The sequence below is a fragment of the Aythya marila genome (assembly GCF_965140915.1).
Source record: "Aythya marila genome assembly, chromosome: 8".
Classification (NCBI taxonomy): Eukaryota; Metazoa; Chordata; class Aves; order Anseriformes; family Anatidae; genus Aythya; species Aythya marila.
In genome coordinates this window covers 1,516,049-1,533,712 of record NC_139049.1, presented here as the reverse complement: position 1 = coordinate 1,533,712, position 17,664 = coordinate 1,516,049, and the positions used below count along the sequence as shown (strand labels likewise).

Sequence of the window (17,664 nt, the reverse complement as noted above, 5' to 3'; positions counted from 1 at the left end):
CACGTTTTCTGTACAAGAAGTGCATGTATTCTGAAGTTACCTTTTAACATGGAATGATGTTTTAAAATGACCCCGCTGAGTCAGTACTAGCCCCAGATTTATAGCCATTTATTCGATTTGTTAAATTAACAAATCAGGAGTGTCTGGAACATGCTGTGGATAGTGCTTGCAATATCGAGAAGTTCACGGAAAATCCTGCTCAGTGGCAAAGCCTGATTAGGAAACGTTATCATTTTTTTTGCATAATAGGTGAGATACACATGCCTAACATATGGTTGCTATAAAATAGCTTAGATGAGTCAGATCTTAGCTGGCAGCTGTAAGCAAGGTTGTTCTGGCTTCTTAGATAATACCACCACTTACCATCTTCTTTTTTTTTGTTGTTTGTTACTTAACTACTTGACTGTTAAATAATACTAACCTGATTTGTAGACACTCCCATTTGAGTAAAACAGAAAGGCAAGATTTATGATGTAAATCCTGTTGTGTTTGTAGCTGATTAAAGCTGTATCCAAAGTCAATCAGCCTCGCTGTGGCGATGACTAATTCTAACCAAATCATCGGACTTCTCAGGAAGCTGCTGCTGTCCCACTCCGTGTTCAATTCAGTTACACATACCAGGAATCTTAAGAGGCTAAGAAGCACCAGAAATGGCACTGATTTGATGTGGTTTGCAATGGTGTAGGATGTACCAATGCACGGGCATTGTTCTCTGATCTCTGCATGCAGCTCCTGCAGGTAATCTCAGCTTGCAAAATGTCCTGAAGACTTTCGCTATAAAACAAAGGCAACCAAAGCATCCCAGGGACTGACTTTGGAGGGAGGAGGTTTTGGAGTGGTGGGATGTGGCTGCCTTATGAGCACCAAGGTATCAGCTCAAGCTCATGCTTGGAAAGGCGACTGGTTAGGCAGCCCTTCTCTTGGGTGAACTGCAGGATAGCATAGCAAAAAAACAGTTAGTGGACAACTCAAGTGGTGTGAGGACCATGATTATTGCATTCCTCTGATTGATAAGGCCTGTGCTTCTTACACACACCTTTTTTCTTGCTAATTGTTGCTCATTTGTGCTAGTTTGCTCTGTTTTGTTGTGCCTTGCTCTGTAGTTTCTAGCAACCAAGGGGGAATGACTAACACGAATCACATACATCCAGATCAGTTACTGCGGCAGTGTAGGCTTTTACTTGCTTTTTTAAGACAGAGTGCTTAAATGATGACTGCTTGAAGGCTGAGGTTTCCAGATCTCTCCCCCCACCTAACCAAATCCTGCCTAGCACCACACATGTCCCAGTTCATCCTAGAGCACCTTCCAGGCAGCCCACCTCCTGAAGCTGCCTGCAGTCTATGTGGAGAAGTGGTTCTCAGATGAAGTATCACAAAAAGAAAGATCACAGGAGGCAACGTCTCTAGTACTATTACTTTGTCTTTGCTAATGGCAGGCACACCTACTTCCTCTGACTCTAATCAGAAGAGGACGGGCTGTCAGGTGGTAGAGGTGCAGTTGAGAAACAGAGAGCTTTACAAGTGCCTAGCCCTGCCTTATATACCATCTGCCACTTATGGAAACTTAAGACTTGCCAAAGAGAGGCTGGTTCTGGGTTTTCAATATTTAATGCTCGTTGGAAATGACAGCAGCGTTACCCGTTACAGCAGTGAGATCAAGCTAAATGCCACCCACAGTAGTGGATGTTCGTACGCAATTGCAGAAATGAACAGAAAGTGGGGAAAGCGTAGAGGCAAGTTGCAGAACGAGACTGTTACCTCCTGGATGTACTTTCAACACAGTGACATTAATTTTTTTTCCAAAAGACTGTCATTCACTTCTTCAATTCTTTTTGTTTTAACTCTTACAGTACAAGAAAAATAATTCTGTGTGAAATGGTAGCCATCACAATAACCGAACAGGATCAGGCTGCTCAGAAACCCTGCTTGGCAGTGGCAGGCCTTTAATTACTAAACAAATGGCTCCAGTGAGAGTCAGCTATGGTTGAAGCTCTCTGCTGACTTCTATCTGCTTTCTTTCTGCCACCAGGAAATAGGGGGAGAGGCACCTGTTTCATACAGTGCAGTAAGGTATGACTTAGAGAACGTAAATTAAGCGCATCAGTTCTCTCTGAAGTAGAGTGGCAGGTAGCTACGGGTGGATAACTAAATTTAGAAGGTGTGAATACCACTTTCCGCTTCTCTCTTTCTTCTTCTCCTGATGCGTGTCAGTTCTTTTCTCTCCAGTGGTTAAGGGTCAGCTAAGCCTCACTGCCAAGCTGAGCTGCTCAGCCCCTCTTGTATTTTGTGGAATTCAGATTCCGTCAACTCAGGGAGAAGTGGATAGGGCACGCAGGTTCAGCACTACGATATACAGAATTCACCACCACCACTGAACAAACCCCACACACCTACAGCTGCATCTCACTACTCACTGAGTGTGAAGAGTGAAAATCCAGGTGACCATCTAGGTGCTGCGTGATGCAGCCTTGAGGCCCCAAATGCATCTCATCTGAGACTATCTAAATAACCAGAGTCCCCTTTTTTTCCCATGAAGAATCACTAAGGTTGGTCAAAAGGCTCAAAGAACTGAACTGTAGCAGTGAAGGGATTGATCTCTGTACTAGGAAATGCAGTGTTATGGAGTGCAGTAGTTACAGTGACAGCATTTACAAGGCCGTGGCCTGAGCTGCGTGACAAAAGCTTTTCCTCCATCCTCTTTTATCAACACAAAGACTGTTGCGTAACCTTGAACAACCATTGATTTTCCTTGTATATGTGTTTCCTTTAATATGTGGATATTAACACTGTTTTCTTTCAGAAATTACTTGTCACATAAAGAGATGTAAAACACCTCCCCCCCTTAAAAAAAAAACAACAAGCAAACAACAACAACAAAAACACATACTGTATTTGCCTTGCCACAGGTCCCAGGGCACACAGAATTGGATAATTTACATAGCTATTGTAATGAACTACCAGGACTTCATGATCCTTATGATCTAAGTAACTGATGGCTTTGCCTAGCTCATTCAGAAATGGAGGCTTTTACAAGTGAGCCACTAAATTTAGTAAATCTGAGATGAGGCTAAAAAGCACCATTTCTGCCTAGTCTCACTTGTTCTCACCTGTTCAACAAACATAGGAAGAAAAAACATTAAGCATAGCAACCAGGCCACAAAAAAAACATCTGCCTAAAAACAGAACCAAAATGAGAAGGAAAAAAAAAAGTGAGCTGAAAAAGTTAGATCAGCTAAATGACAGATAGTTGTAGCAGAAACTAGCTTTAAGCTCACAAGGTCTAGATTTGAACATTTCTAAGCAGTTAAACTGTTACAAAACATGCTCATAAGAAAACTACATAAATGAACTTAATTTTTGGTGCTTGAGTTTGTGCTCTTTGCACAACTGGTTAAGGCTGGTAGTATGAAAGATCCTCTTGAAATGAGTCTACAGCTTTCCCACTACTGAAAGTAATGGGTATATACACACTTTCTGCATTTATTTACACAAGTTTTACTAAAGAGAGATAAGATCATTATAGGTAAGTGAAGAATATCCCTTCAGGGCATTTCCAGCTTATCACAGAAGTATTTCCTCTGGACTGGGTAAGAAGGTCATGGAAGGAGAAAGGTTATTCTGTTCACTTAACACAAAGAAAAGAATGAGTGAGCTTACTGTCCAGCTGCTCGGGAGGAGATGCAAAAATCCTGGTAGCTTACTTTTTTGAGCTGCAAAGGCAGAAAGTAAAAGCAGTTACAGTGAACCCTGACAAAAAGATCTTTGGACACGTGACCTTTTCAGTCTTATTACAAACTTATGTGTTTCCAACGCAGTAAGTGCTGAAGACCAGGACTAAAAATAGCAAAACAAACAAACAAACAAAAAAACCCAAACCACTAAAATGACAGGAAATGTAAAAACTTTTCAAATGAAAAGACAGCAAGCCTGATGAAACATGTTTATATTCCCAGTTTGATGTACATTTTTCACACCTAATAGCAGCATTGTCATGGGGCAGTTATAATCTCTACGTCCCAAGGTAAACAGCCACAGATCAGAACAGTGGCTGGCTGGGCTATAGGGATATAGATTCTAGGGATGTAGATCTATACACCTATAAATAAATACCTTGCTAAATCAGAATTGAATAGAATTAAATTAAAGATTAAAGTTTTGCTCAGTGTAGCTTACCTATTACTCAGTCTTCTAAAAGCTTATCTTTTGATGATGTCTTGTCCCTTTATTGCATAAGTATCTAGTAAAAAGTTTTCCATCACAGTACAAAAAAAAAAACAAACACAAAACAAAACACAAAAACCTTCTAACTAAATTACAGCATGCATTCTTATGAATTTAACATCAGATGCTCTGATCATGATGGGTATTTTTTCCTCCTATTGCACACTTAGAAAAATGCATAGCTATAACTCTGCATTAAAGGTTTACTTCGTTCTAAATCAGTGCTTTTACAAACTAAACTGAACAAGACTTCCCATTACAAGGTATGTTAGCAAAACTCAGGCATCACCTAAATAAACTCTACTGTACAATTGAGCTGCCACTGAAAAAAGCTGCCTGGGCTTCTGTGTGTTGGGGGAATCAACATATTTATCTCAATTATTGTGAAGTAACTACCAAGCAATAAAGGAGGTGCAGAGTTTACTTTCAGCATCCAATTATGGAAGCCAGACAAAGGAATAAACTCTGTTTTTTAAATAGAGTTGCTATACAGTAGTCCTGGTAAGTCTTGCTTCAGTCTTAACTACTGCTTGCATTTGCTGCAGACTAAACAGTAAGTTACAACTTTATTTTCAAGTCTCTCAAAAAAGCGTCCTATGAACTGAGCACTATGCCTTTAGATGGTATATTGCATCATTAAGAGTTACCAGTGGATTACTCTTAAATTGCATTTCATAATCACTTAATAATAGGAGCAAGTTTGAACTCAATCTAAACAACACAGCTATCTTAAATGAAATAACTACAGAAAGACAAAAATTAGTCTTAAAAAAATAAATTTCAAATAAACCTATTTTGAAGTCAAAATTAGTAACGATTAGAGAATGTTTAGAAACCTTTTACACAAGTTCAAGGACCACACCTTTTTTTAGAAGTAGCAAGATAAACTGGCAATAGATCAAACATCAATGTGTATCATCTCCATCATTCTTAAAGAATACTGCTCCCTCCACTCAGTCAACTGGAAAGAAGGCAGTGGTGTTCTTAACCTGCAAGATTTTTTTCTTTCTTTCCCCAATTACTGTAGGCAAATTTGAGTCAAAATTTCCCAAACAAAAATCCAAACCAAAAAAATCCTGGTTCCTTTCTACTGCTTCTAAATACAGTCTTCAGACCATCCACATTTTAACTAGTTTTTATGCATACCTTAAAGAACTGCTGTTACTGAGTCAGCTTCTGCAAATGACTTCAAAGATCTTCATGAGAAAGAAATGAGAAAGCAAAAGTGCAAGAAGTACAATGAATTCTTAATTTTATTTTTCATTTTAAAATATCCAACAATTGAAAGTGCGTTTTTGTTCTCCATGCCCTTATTTCAGATAGCGGGAGATGTAAAGATGATTGTTTTGTTCTGTGGGAAACAAAGGACTGAGATCAGTAATATTAACACACAAATTATTTCATTAAATACTATGATGCTAGATTTATTGAATCTGTTGAATGTCAGCATACATAAGCTATGTGCTCTCATTTTTTCCCCACCTATCCAGACTGCAAAATGTGGTCTCAGCGTTATTGCAAAAAATGCGTAGCTTTTAGCTTAACTTTGTATCACACAGACTAAATAAAACAATTACATTGTGCTGAGACTTAGCCATTGTAGCCACTCTTTTTCTTTTTTTTTTTTTTTTTTGTAAATCCTAAGAGAACTTGAGTAAAAATTCCCTCCAAAATTGCAGTGAGCCAACTACATATAAAACAAGTATATATTCTCAAAAGATTAAAATGATAAGTAATAAGCAGCTGGCATTTACTGTAAGTGACAGAACCATGACACTCATTTCCATACCATATATATTTCTATACTTTAAAATGTACTTTACACATTTTCTACTAAGGCTGATACGATCTATAGTTACTATGCATACTTACAAAATGCTGGAAATTAAAATAATCAATTTGCTTAGTTTTATGAAATGCAGAATAGCTTAGAAGTGACTGACCATCCATGTAGGCTGTCCTTCCTAAATATTCTTGTTAAACTTTCCAGATCTTCATTTTTGAAATGCAGTTCTTCTAGCAGCGTGGTCAGGAACTGTGTGTATGTTGGGCTTGTCTGAGTGTTCTTGAAAACTGGACTAATTTGTGACAATCTGGGAAATAAATAAATAAATAAATATATTTTTTTGATACATTAAAGAGACTTTGCAGTATTAGATGTAAAAAAGCAAGGCTTGTAAAAGTTCAAAGCACTGTGCTGAAGAAAGGTGATTTATAATGTCACACTTGGTTTGTTACAGTACAATACATAAGACTGTATACATTATATACAATATGTATGAGCTGTTCTGAAATATTTAATCTTATTAAGATATAGTGAAACTAAATAAAGTTTAAATAGAAATAAATGGGCTAGTAGTTTGTATGCCTCTAATTGGTTGTATACTGATGCTATCTACCATAAGCAAATTTCAGAACAAAATACAAAATTACATATAAAAAAGAAAAAATATAAATGTCAATATTTTTATCTTTACCAAAAAGCTCCTAAATGTTAATCTCGTAGAACTTGTACGGTTCCTTGTACGAATGAAATATAAAAGAGGTATAAAATTCACCTTAAAGTAACTAAGAATATTTTAACCATAAATTCTAAGCAGGGCACCTTGGCAGACGTTGTACATAACTGCAGAGTCACACACTGTCAGGCTTCATACCATTACATTTGTAAGATACATGAGGGTCTGGTCCGTTTATGTGGGGGACTGCCCCCACAGTCAGCACAAAATGAAGTCACGTGGTCACAAAAACTATATTCAGATTAGTGCCACAGATAAATAGACACCATACAGGAACATTTTAGAATGTTTGGGAAATTACATGCTTTTAAGAAGTTGCTCAAGGTAGTCTACAGCTTATTATAAACTTCGCAGCTCAAAGAGCCTGCAAGTAACAACTAAGATAATAACAAATAATAATCAATAATAACAAACATACAATATAACAAATAATAAAAAACAATCTTATTAACAAAAAAGATAATAAGACTTAAATTAAATAAAACAGTTCCTTAACACAAAAAAGTTTCCAAAATTTTTTCATTAATAAAATTAAGAATTTTTTCATTTATTTTTGATTCTATTTCAATATGTATATGCTAATATGCATATGCTAAATAACTACCTAGCACTGACACTTGGTGAGTAGGATTTTAAGGGATGCTCAAAGTAATGACACGGTGTGGCACAAAACAGACTGATGCACTAACACTGCTATATGAATCCTCCCACAAAAGTGAAATATTCACAGTGGGATTTGTGATGTTTTGACTGAGGCTACTTATTTTTTTTTTATTTTTTTTTCCTGTAATTTGACAGACATTGCTGAGTTGTCTCCTTCCTGGTGAGAATTACAGTAGTTACTGTTTAATCTGGTAAAACAGAGTGCCTCTGACCAGGGCTGACAATCTGGAGGTTGATTTTTGCATCATAATGCTTTATCAGCAGGGAAACAGAAATTGCTGATAGAAGATCAGAGTGACCACTTCAGGTTGTTGGTCTGGAGATGAGGTGAGTGGGTCAAAGACCTGGAGATGCATTGTCCCTACTCTTCAAGTCACTCTTCTCCAGATTTAAGAGGCTGTATACGAGAAGAGACTGGTGGCATAAACTGGTGTCATGACTTCCTGAGTGCTGGTGCCAGGAGGCTGCAAAACACTCTCTGCAGTATTGTAGATCTACATACATTTTAACTTAATTTTCTTTCTCCTACCTTGTGGTTAAGAGAGTAATTTCTCTAAAAGAGCAGAAATCTTATGCAGTTTTAAGCAATATACTAACATACCAAAACCTTTATGCCACAAAGCTCACAGGCTAAACAGTCTCTCTCTCTCTTCCCCCCATATATATACATGCATGTGTGTGTGTGTGCGCACATTTGTATGTATGTATTTTTGGAACTGCAGTTTGTGAAATTACATAGTTTCATAAATTACAAATATTTCCTAACTACCGCACCCTGTTTAAGACATCCTGTATACAGAGCAGCTATTATAGCCCATGCTAAGGAAGAAAAAAGTATTCGTATTGTCAGAGAAACTGTCAGGCATTCAATATTGAGGAACAAACTTAAAAAATGAAAATAAGTTTTAGCTGTTGTTTTTTTTTTTTTTTTCTTACATGACCTTCATTTAAAAAGTCATTAAGCTATTAATCATCTGATAAGCAGGAGACAAAATCAAGAAGTAAGTTCAGAGACACACAGAAGTTTCTAGCAATTATTAAATAAAAGGCATCTAGATGAAGCAATGGATTATACATTTATGAATACGTGTACAAACACTTTAGTCTTGGAAAACTGCGTCCTTTTGGCATTTAAGTGATGCTCTGACTTGTCATTTGAAAAGCAGTGGTTCTCAGGTACTGTTCTGCTTTTAAATGGCTGTTTGAACAGAAGCAGAATCTTTTGTCTTTTGAGCAAGCACAACTTGCCAGTTTGCACTGAGTAATAAGTTTCATGGTCTTAGTAACACTGGTCCAACGTATATTTGTGGTACTGCATAATAGAGCTTGAAGGCTGTGCTCTCATCTTTGCATGCTAACTGAATTAAACCATAATAGTATGCAAATAAACCAGAACAGTCTTTGGAGTCATTATCTTGCCAGCTACAATGACCATAGCTCTGAAAAAAACTATCATGAATAATTCAATGAAATGATATATAGGATTTCAACTTTAAGCATCGTGGAATTGCCTTGAAACTCTCAGCATCTTCAAAAAAGGCAGAATATAAACAGGACAGAAGGTACTTGGACAATAATGACTGGTTACTGCAGCAGCGAAAAGAAAAATATAAATGGTGCTTTTCTGTTAGTTCTTTCACATGTTGCAACATTAACATGGAACAAACTGTTGTGAAAAAGTCAAATAAGAGAGTATAAAGGATTAAGTGATTAAAAACAAACAACTATCATCTACAGAAGTGCACACAGATGTTACTGTCCAAAGTTATATGCCTATGCTTCAAAGGATTGCCCTCAGCACAGTTAAGAGGAAACTTTCACGCTCACTTCATGGAAAAGTAGTACGGTATAGATCAGGCTTCATGAAACAGTGTCGTTTCCTGCACACCCACTTACACCATATGGTAAACAGGTCTTTGTAAAGTTTAAAAAGTGTTAAGAATGTCAAACTGTATCTGAGTGATAAAATTTGTATTTGCTGGCTATTCCACATATGCTACATGTTCAAAAAAAATTCACGTGAAGACCAAGGTATTACATTAAGTGACATCTGGCTACTACAGAATGTTTACATAGCTTCAGTGCTTCTACTCAAGCCCCAAGCTTTCTATGAATTAGTCGCCTTACAAAAACATTTGACAAGTACATTTTGAAGTTTGACCTAAATTAGAACATTTCTAGAAGCCAGTCACATTTCATGGAGTAAACGTAATAAATTGATAGTGTTGTGTGAAGGATTTGTTCACAGCTCTACACCTACCTTAACCAATACAACAGAATACATTCAGAAAAGACGATGGCAGAGTGGCAATTTTTGTACGGTGATAAAACACTAGTTGGCACTTTGTAAACAAAGATGCAAAAAGTCTGTCTAAATAAACTTTACAATACTTACAAAACCATCTCCCCTGCACACACTGGACTTCAAGAAAAACTTCCTGGACTTCTTGTTTAATATGAACTCTGCAATCCCCTTTGAAAAAGCTAAAATTTCGAAGCCACCTGTATGATATCACCAAGTTGGAGATCTCTGAACATGCACCTGAAAACGGTCAGAACACAACCACCTAAGAGTTGTTTTCCTTTCCAGTCTCTAAAATTGGCCACTTAAACTTACAGAAAAAGTGCAGAGAATAGGGGTACACAGAAGTGTACTTGATACCATGCACAGCAGTTGTACACTCATGAACAAAAGCCATATGCTTATTCTCAATATAACTAATAATTACACCCTCTTAGAGAAATCTAAGTATTGCCAGTCTTTCTATTTCTAAAGGCAGAATCTTAAAAAATAAAAGCAAGTCGCGTGGCGGAAGCACTTATTTAAACTTTAACTTGTTTCACATGCTCAGTAGAGCAAGAACAGAATTCTAAAGCAGAATGAAGGAACAGGCACGTGCCGCCTGTCTTTCTGCAGAAAGCTTTGGAAAGTAGGATATAAACATTTTTGCCAACTATAGGTGTTTGAGCACTATGAATGACTAACACATTCATCACAACATAGTTCTTTTCCTTTTAATTCTCTCATTTTTCTTCTAGCTTTTGTTTCAGGCACTTATATTTTTTACACTCATCATAACCAGGATGACAGAGTTGCAACAATGATCACAAAAGTTTCTTGAACACTCATTTCAGAACATGGAAATGAAGCAAGAGCTGGTGGCAAATAGCGGCAGCACATTTTTTTTTTCCTTCCCCAGCAAACAGTCACAGACTGCCACATATGTGCTTCAGGGAAGGTGCCAACAAGCTTCTGACTAAGGTGCCTTCAGCAGACTCTCACTAAGGGTCCCCACCTGCATTTTTCTGCTGTCCAAAGCATTTTTCTGCTATCTTTGGGTAGTCACCAACTGGACCATGGCTAGCTCTTATCCCACAAGCATTTTAGCTGATGGTCTGGAATCACACACTGTTTACACCTGATAGAGAATAAAAATGTTTGCAAGCCTCAAGCATCACTTCAGGTGATTTAATGTAGCTAGTAAAGGGCCTGAAAGATCAAGCAGCCATTCCAGCAACGTACTATTAGCACTTAAAAAAGCCAACGCATATTTGCTCCACCGCTATGACAAAGTCATATCACATTGTCAACGAGGACTGATTTAGGAGACATGATGCTAAAAAACATGAAGCAATGTAACTGTGCAGGTGCCACACTGCGGAGTGCCATTTATCATTACCCATCAGCTACAAGAAAACATCAAACAGATCTCTGTCTGAACAGGAAAACCTTGAATACTAAAAGTTTTCAAGGTTATCACCAATATTTGGATACAAATGACAAATATTTCAGTGACAACTTTACATTGAAGCATGTTGCTGGGGTTTGGCACAGACTGGTGAGGGATCATGGCTCCTTTCGTGCCTGTGATCAAATGGCTGTGAAAGCAGAGCAGCTGATGTAAATTTTTAGCTGAGGACTCATTGAGCAGGCTGCTAAAAGCTAACTACACCATTTTGTCTTCTCTGCACTTCATGTTTTCCTGGCCATAATCACTTCTACTCTTCCCCATTGGGCTGAGTTACCCTTGCTACGCAGACATAGGAATACATTTGAGAGTTTACACTATTGCACGAAACAAGCAAACTCGTTCTCAACAACTGGGTATCGGCTGGTTTTCTTACTGCATCAGATATAGTTTAATGCCTTAATAGTTGCATGCCTGTGAACCACTTTTGTTGTCATGTGGCCATAAGTCTTCAAATCAAAAGCAGGAATTACTACCATCGTACGAGTCACAAATAACGGAGTTAATTTGGAAGTCTGGGTAATTTCCACTCAAAACTCACATGTGCAAGACTCTTACAAGTCACTTACATATCTAGAAAAATGAAGTCATGAATGTAGGACAGCGGTTATCGTCTTTATGAATAATTAATTAATACTTAGAGGAACTAAGTTACAAGAACAGAGTATTTCCTGATTTTCTCTTCTTACATATTCTTTTTGTCAAAAATACAGTTTAGGACAGTATTACCTAAATATCTTCTGTTTTGGGGAGTTACAAGGAGCATTAAGAAGAAGAGTACCTTTTCCCACGTACCATTCCGAGGTGAAATCATCTCTGCTTGGATTGCTTCTATAGGGTGTAGAGGATCAGCACAGTGCTGAGTGGCTCAAAATGTGCCATATGCAGCAGTGCTGGTTGGCAAGTGCTAGGAGAGGGTGTTGTCTTCAGACCAACCCCATGGAAGGCTGGTCAAAGCAGAAGCTACTGGGGATCCCAGAGCAAGTCCTTCTGCAGAAGGCAGGCTGATGGCCAAGCTGAGCATGTTGAACCACTTCTGGGATCAACAGTGGGTCATAGGACAGTGCCAAGGAGGCTGCTGTCACCTTGACAGGCACCCCTAAAGTTGTTTCAGTAATACAAGGCACTTTAATTTCATCAACAGCCCAAGACTCCTTCAGCACCAATCTACAGTAAATTTCCCACTCCTTGCACTGAACCAAAAGAGATAGCACAAAACCTTGTCCGTAGATGTAAATAAGCTTTTGAACAGGTTTATAAAACCTGAATAGCAGTGTCATGCTGCACGTCATTTTCAGTAATAGTTCATCTCATAACGTGTTAAAAACCCTCTGGAAATACACAAAGCCATGTTAAATTGGTGCAACCATTCCATTATAATCTGTTCTACTCCGTCAACACACAAGGAACTCTTTTTTTTGTGCCTTAACAAATACTTTATATTTGTACAACCTGTGTTACAGATTTGATGGGCTTAGCAATGCAATAAAAATATTACTAATCAGAAATGACATTCTTTTAATATAGCAGAGTTTTCCAGAATATACTCTTAGATTCCATTTTAATTATATTCCTATGGCGGAAGTCTCTAATGCAACTGATTAAACGGTAAGTTTCTGTTTTGTTTAAGACAAATGACTAGACTGAGTCAATACAACAAGTGTTACAGATCAGCAGTAAAACTCACTGAAATAGACAGGCATTGTGGCCTGTAGACCATTTGCCTCTCCATGTAACTGGACGGTGGCCAATGTATCAATCCCTTAATATTAGTTGATGGGATGAACTGAAAAACTTTCTGCATTTATCCACTACATAAATCCCTACTGAAAGGTGCTGGGGCATTTTGACAGTGTAAGTCAATACATCACTGTCATTCTGGATGTTCTACCCAACACACTGCCTACTTGCTCAATTTGAGGTAGAGTCCTTCATTCACCAGCGTATCACTACACACAGTATACTTGTCTAGGGACAGCAATTTTGTTAGTGCAGTATCTCAAATCACAGCAGGGATTTCAACAGACATTGAGGCAAAACATGTCCATCAGGCAAGTTAGTATTAGCCAGAAAATCGATCTGAAGCACAGTGTGTGTGTAGTTGTAGCTTAAAGCTGCGATACTATGGAACTTACAAAAATTATAATCTTTGGGATATTTAAATAGTTTCACAGTCATACCGTGCAGAAATTATAAACATTACATCCCCATTATTTAATTTAGCCATTATGCTCAGTTCCATTAAAAAAAAAAAAAAAACACACTGATTTCTTACTACTTCAGTTTGAGCATGATTTAAAAAGCTCAACATTAAAAATAAATAAATAAATAAATCAGAAAACCTTGTTAAAAGCAAAAGACTGTCCTAAAGTGAATTTTCCATTAGAACACATTAATATTTGACAGACAATCTTGAACTGGAAGAATCTAACTTACAAACATAATGCAGTGGTATTTAAAAATATCTCTCATGTTGTCTTCCTTTTAATTAAATAATTATACTAGTGGGAAAAAATGCGATTATGGTTAGTATCATTTGCAACTATGAAATAAAAGCAACTCCTACTTTGGGACCCTTTGTTAGTACTTCCTATTGGCCAAAGAGGAAAGTCAGTATTCAGAGGTATTTTTCTTTCATCTCCACAAATTTATTATTTGTGTTTTCTGTTTTCTTCAAAGAAAGATAAAACACACAATGTTGAATGATAGCAACTGACAGAAATAGATAATTTTCTTACTGCAGGAAAAAAAAGGTACTTCTGGTCTAGTTTTAAATATAGCCTAAAGATCCTATTCTCATCATAAAGACAAGACTTTTGTAGCTAAAGTGCAGTTTATATTTTATTTATTATTTAACTTTCCCTTCATTACTGTGTACTGACTTGTCCACAGCATCCATGCACAGTTTAATCCTCTGATGGCAACAGAAACTAAATTATTCATTTTTTTGTTTGTTTTTTTGTCCACTACACTTAAATCAATGCTACAAACAAAATCAATGACTGGAATTCCTACTTAATCCAAACATACTACAAAACTTAGGGTTCATTCAAGAGGTAGCTTTGTTCACAGTTTCCACTACCTTCACTTTTTCATATGCAGCTTCTACAAAACTGTTTTTTGAACCATATTTATGTATATACTTACAATAATTATATTTTTCTTCTTTCAAAGTTCACCTCCCACACACTTTTCATTTAGTTGGTAACCAAATAGTAGTCAACTTCCATTCCCTGGGAGTGGGACCAAAACGTCACTCCTGGCACAGAAGAATGAATACAACTAACAGCAAACAGAAAGCATACCTGCAGTAATGGGAGTTTCTACAAGAGGCAGTGGGTACAAACTGGAAGACAGGAAGCTCTCCTTTACTGTGCGGGTGACAGAGCACCAGCAGGGACTGCCCAGAGAGGCTGGGGGGTCTCTCCCCTGGGAGACATTCGGAAGCTGCCTGGACATGGTCCTGGGCAGCCTGCTCTGGGTGGCCCAGCTTGAGCAGGGGACTTGGACCAGGTTGGCTTGGACATACAATTCTGCCACAACGTAATGGTGTAGTACGGTTCGTCCTCAAAAGCAACTTGGAAGTGGAATTTCTCACTATTCCCATATTCTAATTCCGTGTGAGTGACCAGCAGTACATAAGCATGACCACAGCAATTTCTATGCAGATGAGAGTAACTTTACAAGTCTTCTCATTGGACAATTACTTTAACCTTTGAAATGCAAGCATCAACACAGAATCCACTCCTATAATGTTCCTTCTGAACAAGTTTCCTGACCCTATGTATACACAAACAAAACAAAAAAAGTTCCCTTGGTAAGTGTCCTGGAAAGGAACTACACTTCTCAGAATATTCAACAGATGGAAAATGATGTCACGTTCTCTGCCAGCATTTGCCAGATATATGCTGTTCCTGGAACATTAAGTAGTTGACTTCATTAAGTACTAGGAGATCACTGGTTTTCACACCCAAGCTTAGCCTGTCTAACAGGAAAGAAGACAACCACCGCTCTGGAAATACTTTGATGATACAATGCCAGTGACAAAAAATCAAGGACAGGACTGGACTCCCTTAAAGCTATAACAATACAGAATGGTTCTATTTGCATCCTGTATTAAGGATTTTAGGAACTCTATTTTCAAATGTTTGCTTATTTTAAAGTGACTACGACCACAAAATATCATATCAGGTTCAGAAAACAAACAAACAAAACAAAAAAAAAACACACCACAACAATTATTTGGGCAGTCTTGTACAAGACAGACCTTCCAGAAAATTTCTTTAACAGTGGATTAGAAAAACCTCTATCCAGACAAGAAGACAAGGGAAGCACCAAAACTGTCTCAGAGATCTTGGTTTCTTATCCTAAGTACTTTTCAGTTTAGCTGGATCAATGCCTGTTTCACCATTTTGTATTAGCAGATATGACTGCAGAACGATTATTTAAATACCTAAACCAGTATTGTACCCACCTTTGCATCACCACATTCCAAGTTATTACTACAGTGCTAGTTCACAGAAACAAAGAATCAGAACTTAGTAATACCGTTTAAAGACCATTCATACAAGGAATTGTTCCGAAAGGTTTCAATTTAGCTTACTTAGCTGCATAAATCCACAGCAATAGAATGTTCACAATATAAGCCCAGAAGAAAAGAAATCACTATCAGCTGTTTCCCTCTAACAAATCTAAGTTTCTTAGGTACACATTTCAAGGACAGGCCTTGTTTAAAGAGCTCCATTTATGTGAAGTCTGTTTCCTGCTAACCAGCTGACAGGTCAAAAGTACTTCTCAGTCCTAGCATTTGCTCCCGTTTTTCCCTCTTTTTCAACTTAGCCAAAAATTTAAACATTTAAAATTTATTTTAAAATTGATCCTTTCATCCTTTTCAGTCTTCTGTTCCTTACATTTTATGTTCCACAAAGTTTTCCTTTGACACCTCCCACATACTGCAATCTATGCCATTGCAGCCCTTGGGTTACTTAGCTATATTAAATTAAGCACAGGTATAAGTCACAGTGAAATTAGCAAATACTAAGACCTAAGCTTTAGAGAGCCTGAACCTTTTAAGTGCTTTGTAAAATATACACTCTTGTATATATTATTGGGCACATACAACATACAATGAGACAATTTAATATCTAAAAGATGCATTAATGTATCAACCTGGCACATTTTATGAATTCAGTATTATTTTATGTACCGCCATTTTTGCAGTTGCTGTGTTTTTGTTGCTACCACACACTGGAAGTCTATTCCCATCAAGTCGTTATCTCAATGCTATGAAAAAAAAAAAACAACAAACCAAACCAAAACAAAAAAAACCACTTCAATAAAGATTAAATCAGAAATATACTGTCATACAGTTGGAACAGCTACAACGTAATGTGCTTAGGTAAAAAATTTGCCAATACTTGACTTTGTAAAATGTACTCACCTGTACTCTGTTACCATGGAAACAATGATCATAAAATTGACCATAGTTTAGTTTCAGAACTTTCTTATACTGTAACTTGATTATCTGCCTTTCAGTCCAATATACAAATCAAACACCTGGAATAATGCAGCTGAGTAAAGAGACATGCTAGGAATAGATTTGCTTCAACTGTGTTCATTTTTTTTTCTTTCAAAAGTTAAACATAATGAACTCCCCAAAGAGACTACTTCCTGCTTGTTTTCATGAATATGAAAGGAACACATTTCAGAAAATACTGTACATTTTTCACTTTCTGTCTTTACATTCTATATCAGGACCAGGACTTTATTGCCAGAGTGAATCAGCACACTTGGTGCCAAAATGCTTTTATGTGTCAAGAAGTAACAAACTAAGAAGAAGTACAAATTTTCTTTGTACTCGTTTCCTACATTAGTAGGGAATGAAAGCAAGCCTTCAGTTCATCAGTGTACTACTCACTATCATTTATCGTATCAAAACGCATTTCTTTCCTTTCTGAATTAATTAGTTGTAACCTCTTCCTCCCTCCAAATTTTTCATGCCTGTAAGTAATTTTCACTTTCACTCTGGTTACTATAGAGTATTATAGAAACACCAACATTCTCCAGCATAACATTATCCACATAAAAGCTAATGAAATGCACCTCTGTTCATTTCCCCCAGCTGACATAGATCTTTGATGCATGGGTCTTTGAGAAGTTACTTGGACTACTGCTCTGATCCAAAGAAATTGTAACTTTGCTCGGTTAGTCAACTAGTTTTGTTTTCCAAGACGTAATTCATTCATAAAGCCACTTTTCTTCTTCATTTTTTCCATTATTTGCAGGATTCCTTCTCCTTAAAAAAATGTTATTTACAAAAACACTGTCTGCCATGTCAGGTCTGACACTTTCAACAGCAATATGACAACAGAAACCAGCATCCCCAAAATGAAGTACTGTCTTTTTAGGGACAGTTTATCTTTCTGTCTTGCATTATAATGTTTTACATTTCATAATCTGCATCATGTACTATAAGGAGAAAACTGGTAAGATCTTTGAAAGCTACTGTTCGT

General features: G+C 37.2%; 1 protein-coding gene across 2 annotated transcripts in view; it reads right to left on the bottom strand.

The window, feature by feature from the left end:
• Positions 1-608: 608 nt before the first annotated feature.
• RPAP2 (RNA polymerase II associated protein 2) overlaps positions 609-17,664 on the bottom strand; it is a 41,155-nt gene continuing 24,099 nt past the window's right edge. The window contains exons 12-13 of one of the 2 annotated variants that reach the window (XM_082766111.1): positions 6,165-6,314; positions 611-5,572 (exon numbers count right to left, since the gene is read on the bottom strand). In XM_082766111.1, the coding sequence (XP_082622237.1) occupies position 5,572; positions 6,165-6,314 (151 nt within the window). In that variant the 3' untranslated portion in view covers positions 611-5,571. Of the gene's footprint in view, positions 6,315-17,664 lie in introns of both variants that reach the window. The other variant, XM_082766110.1, reaches the window with a different exon arrangement.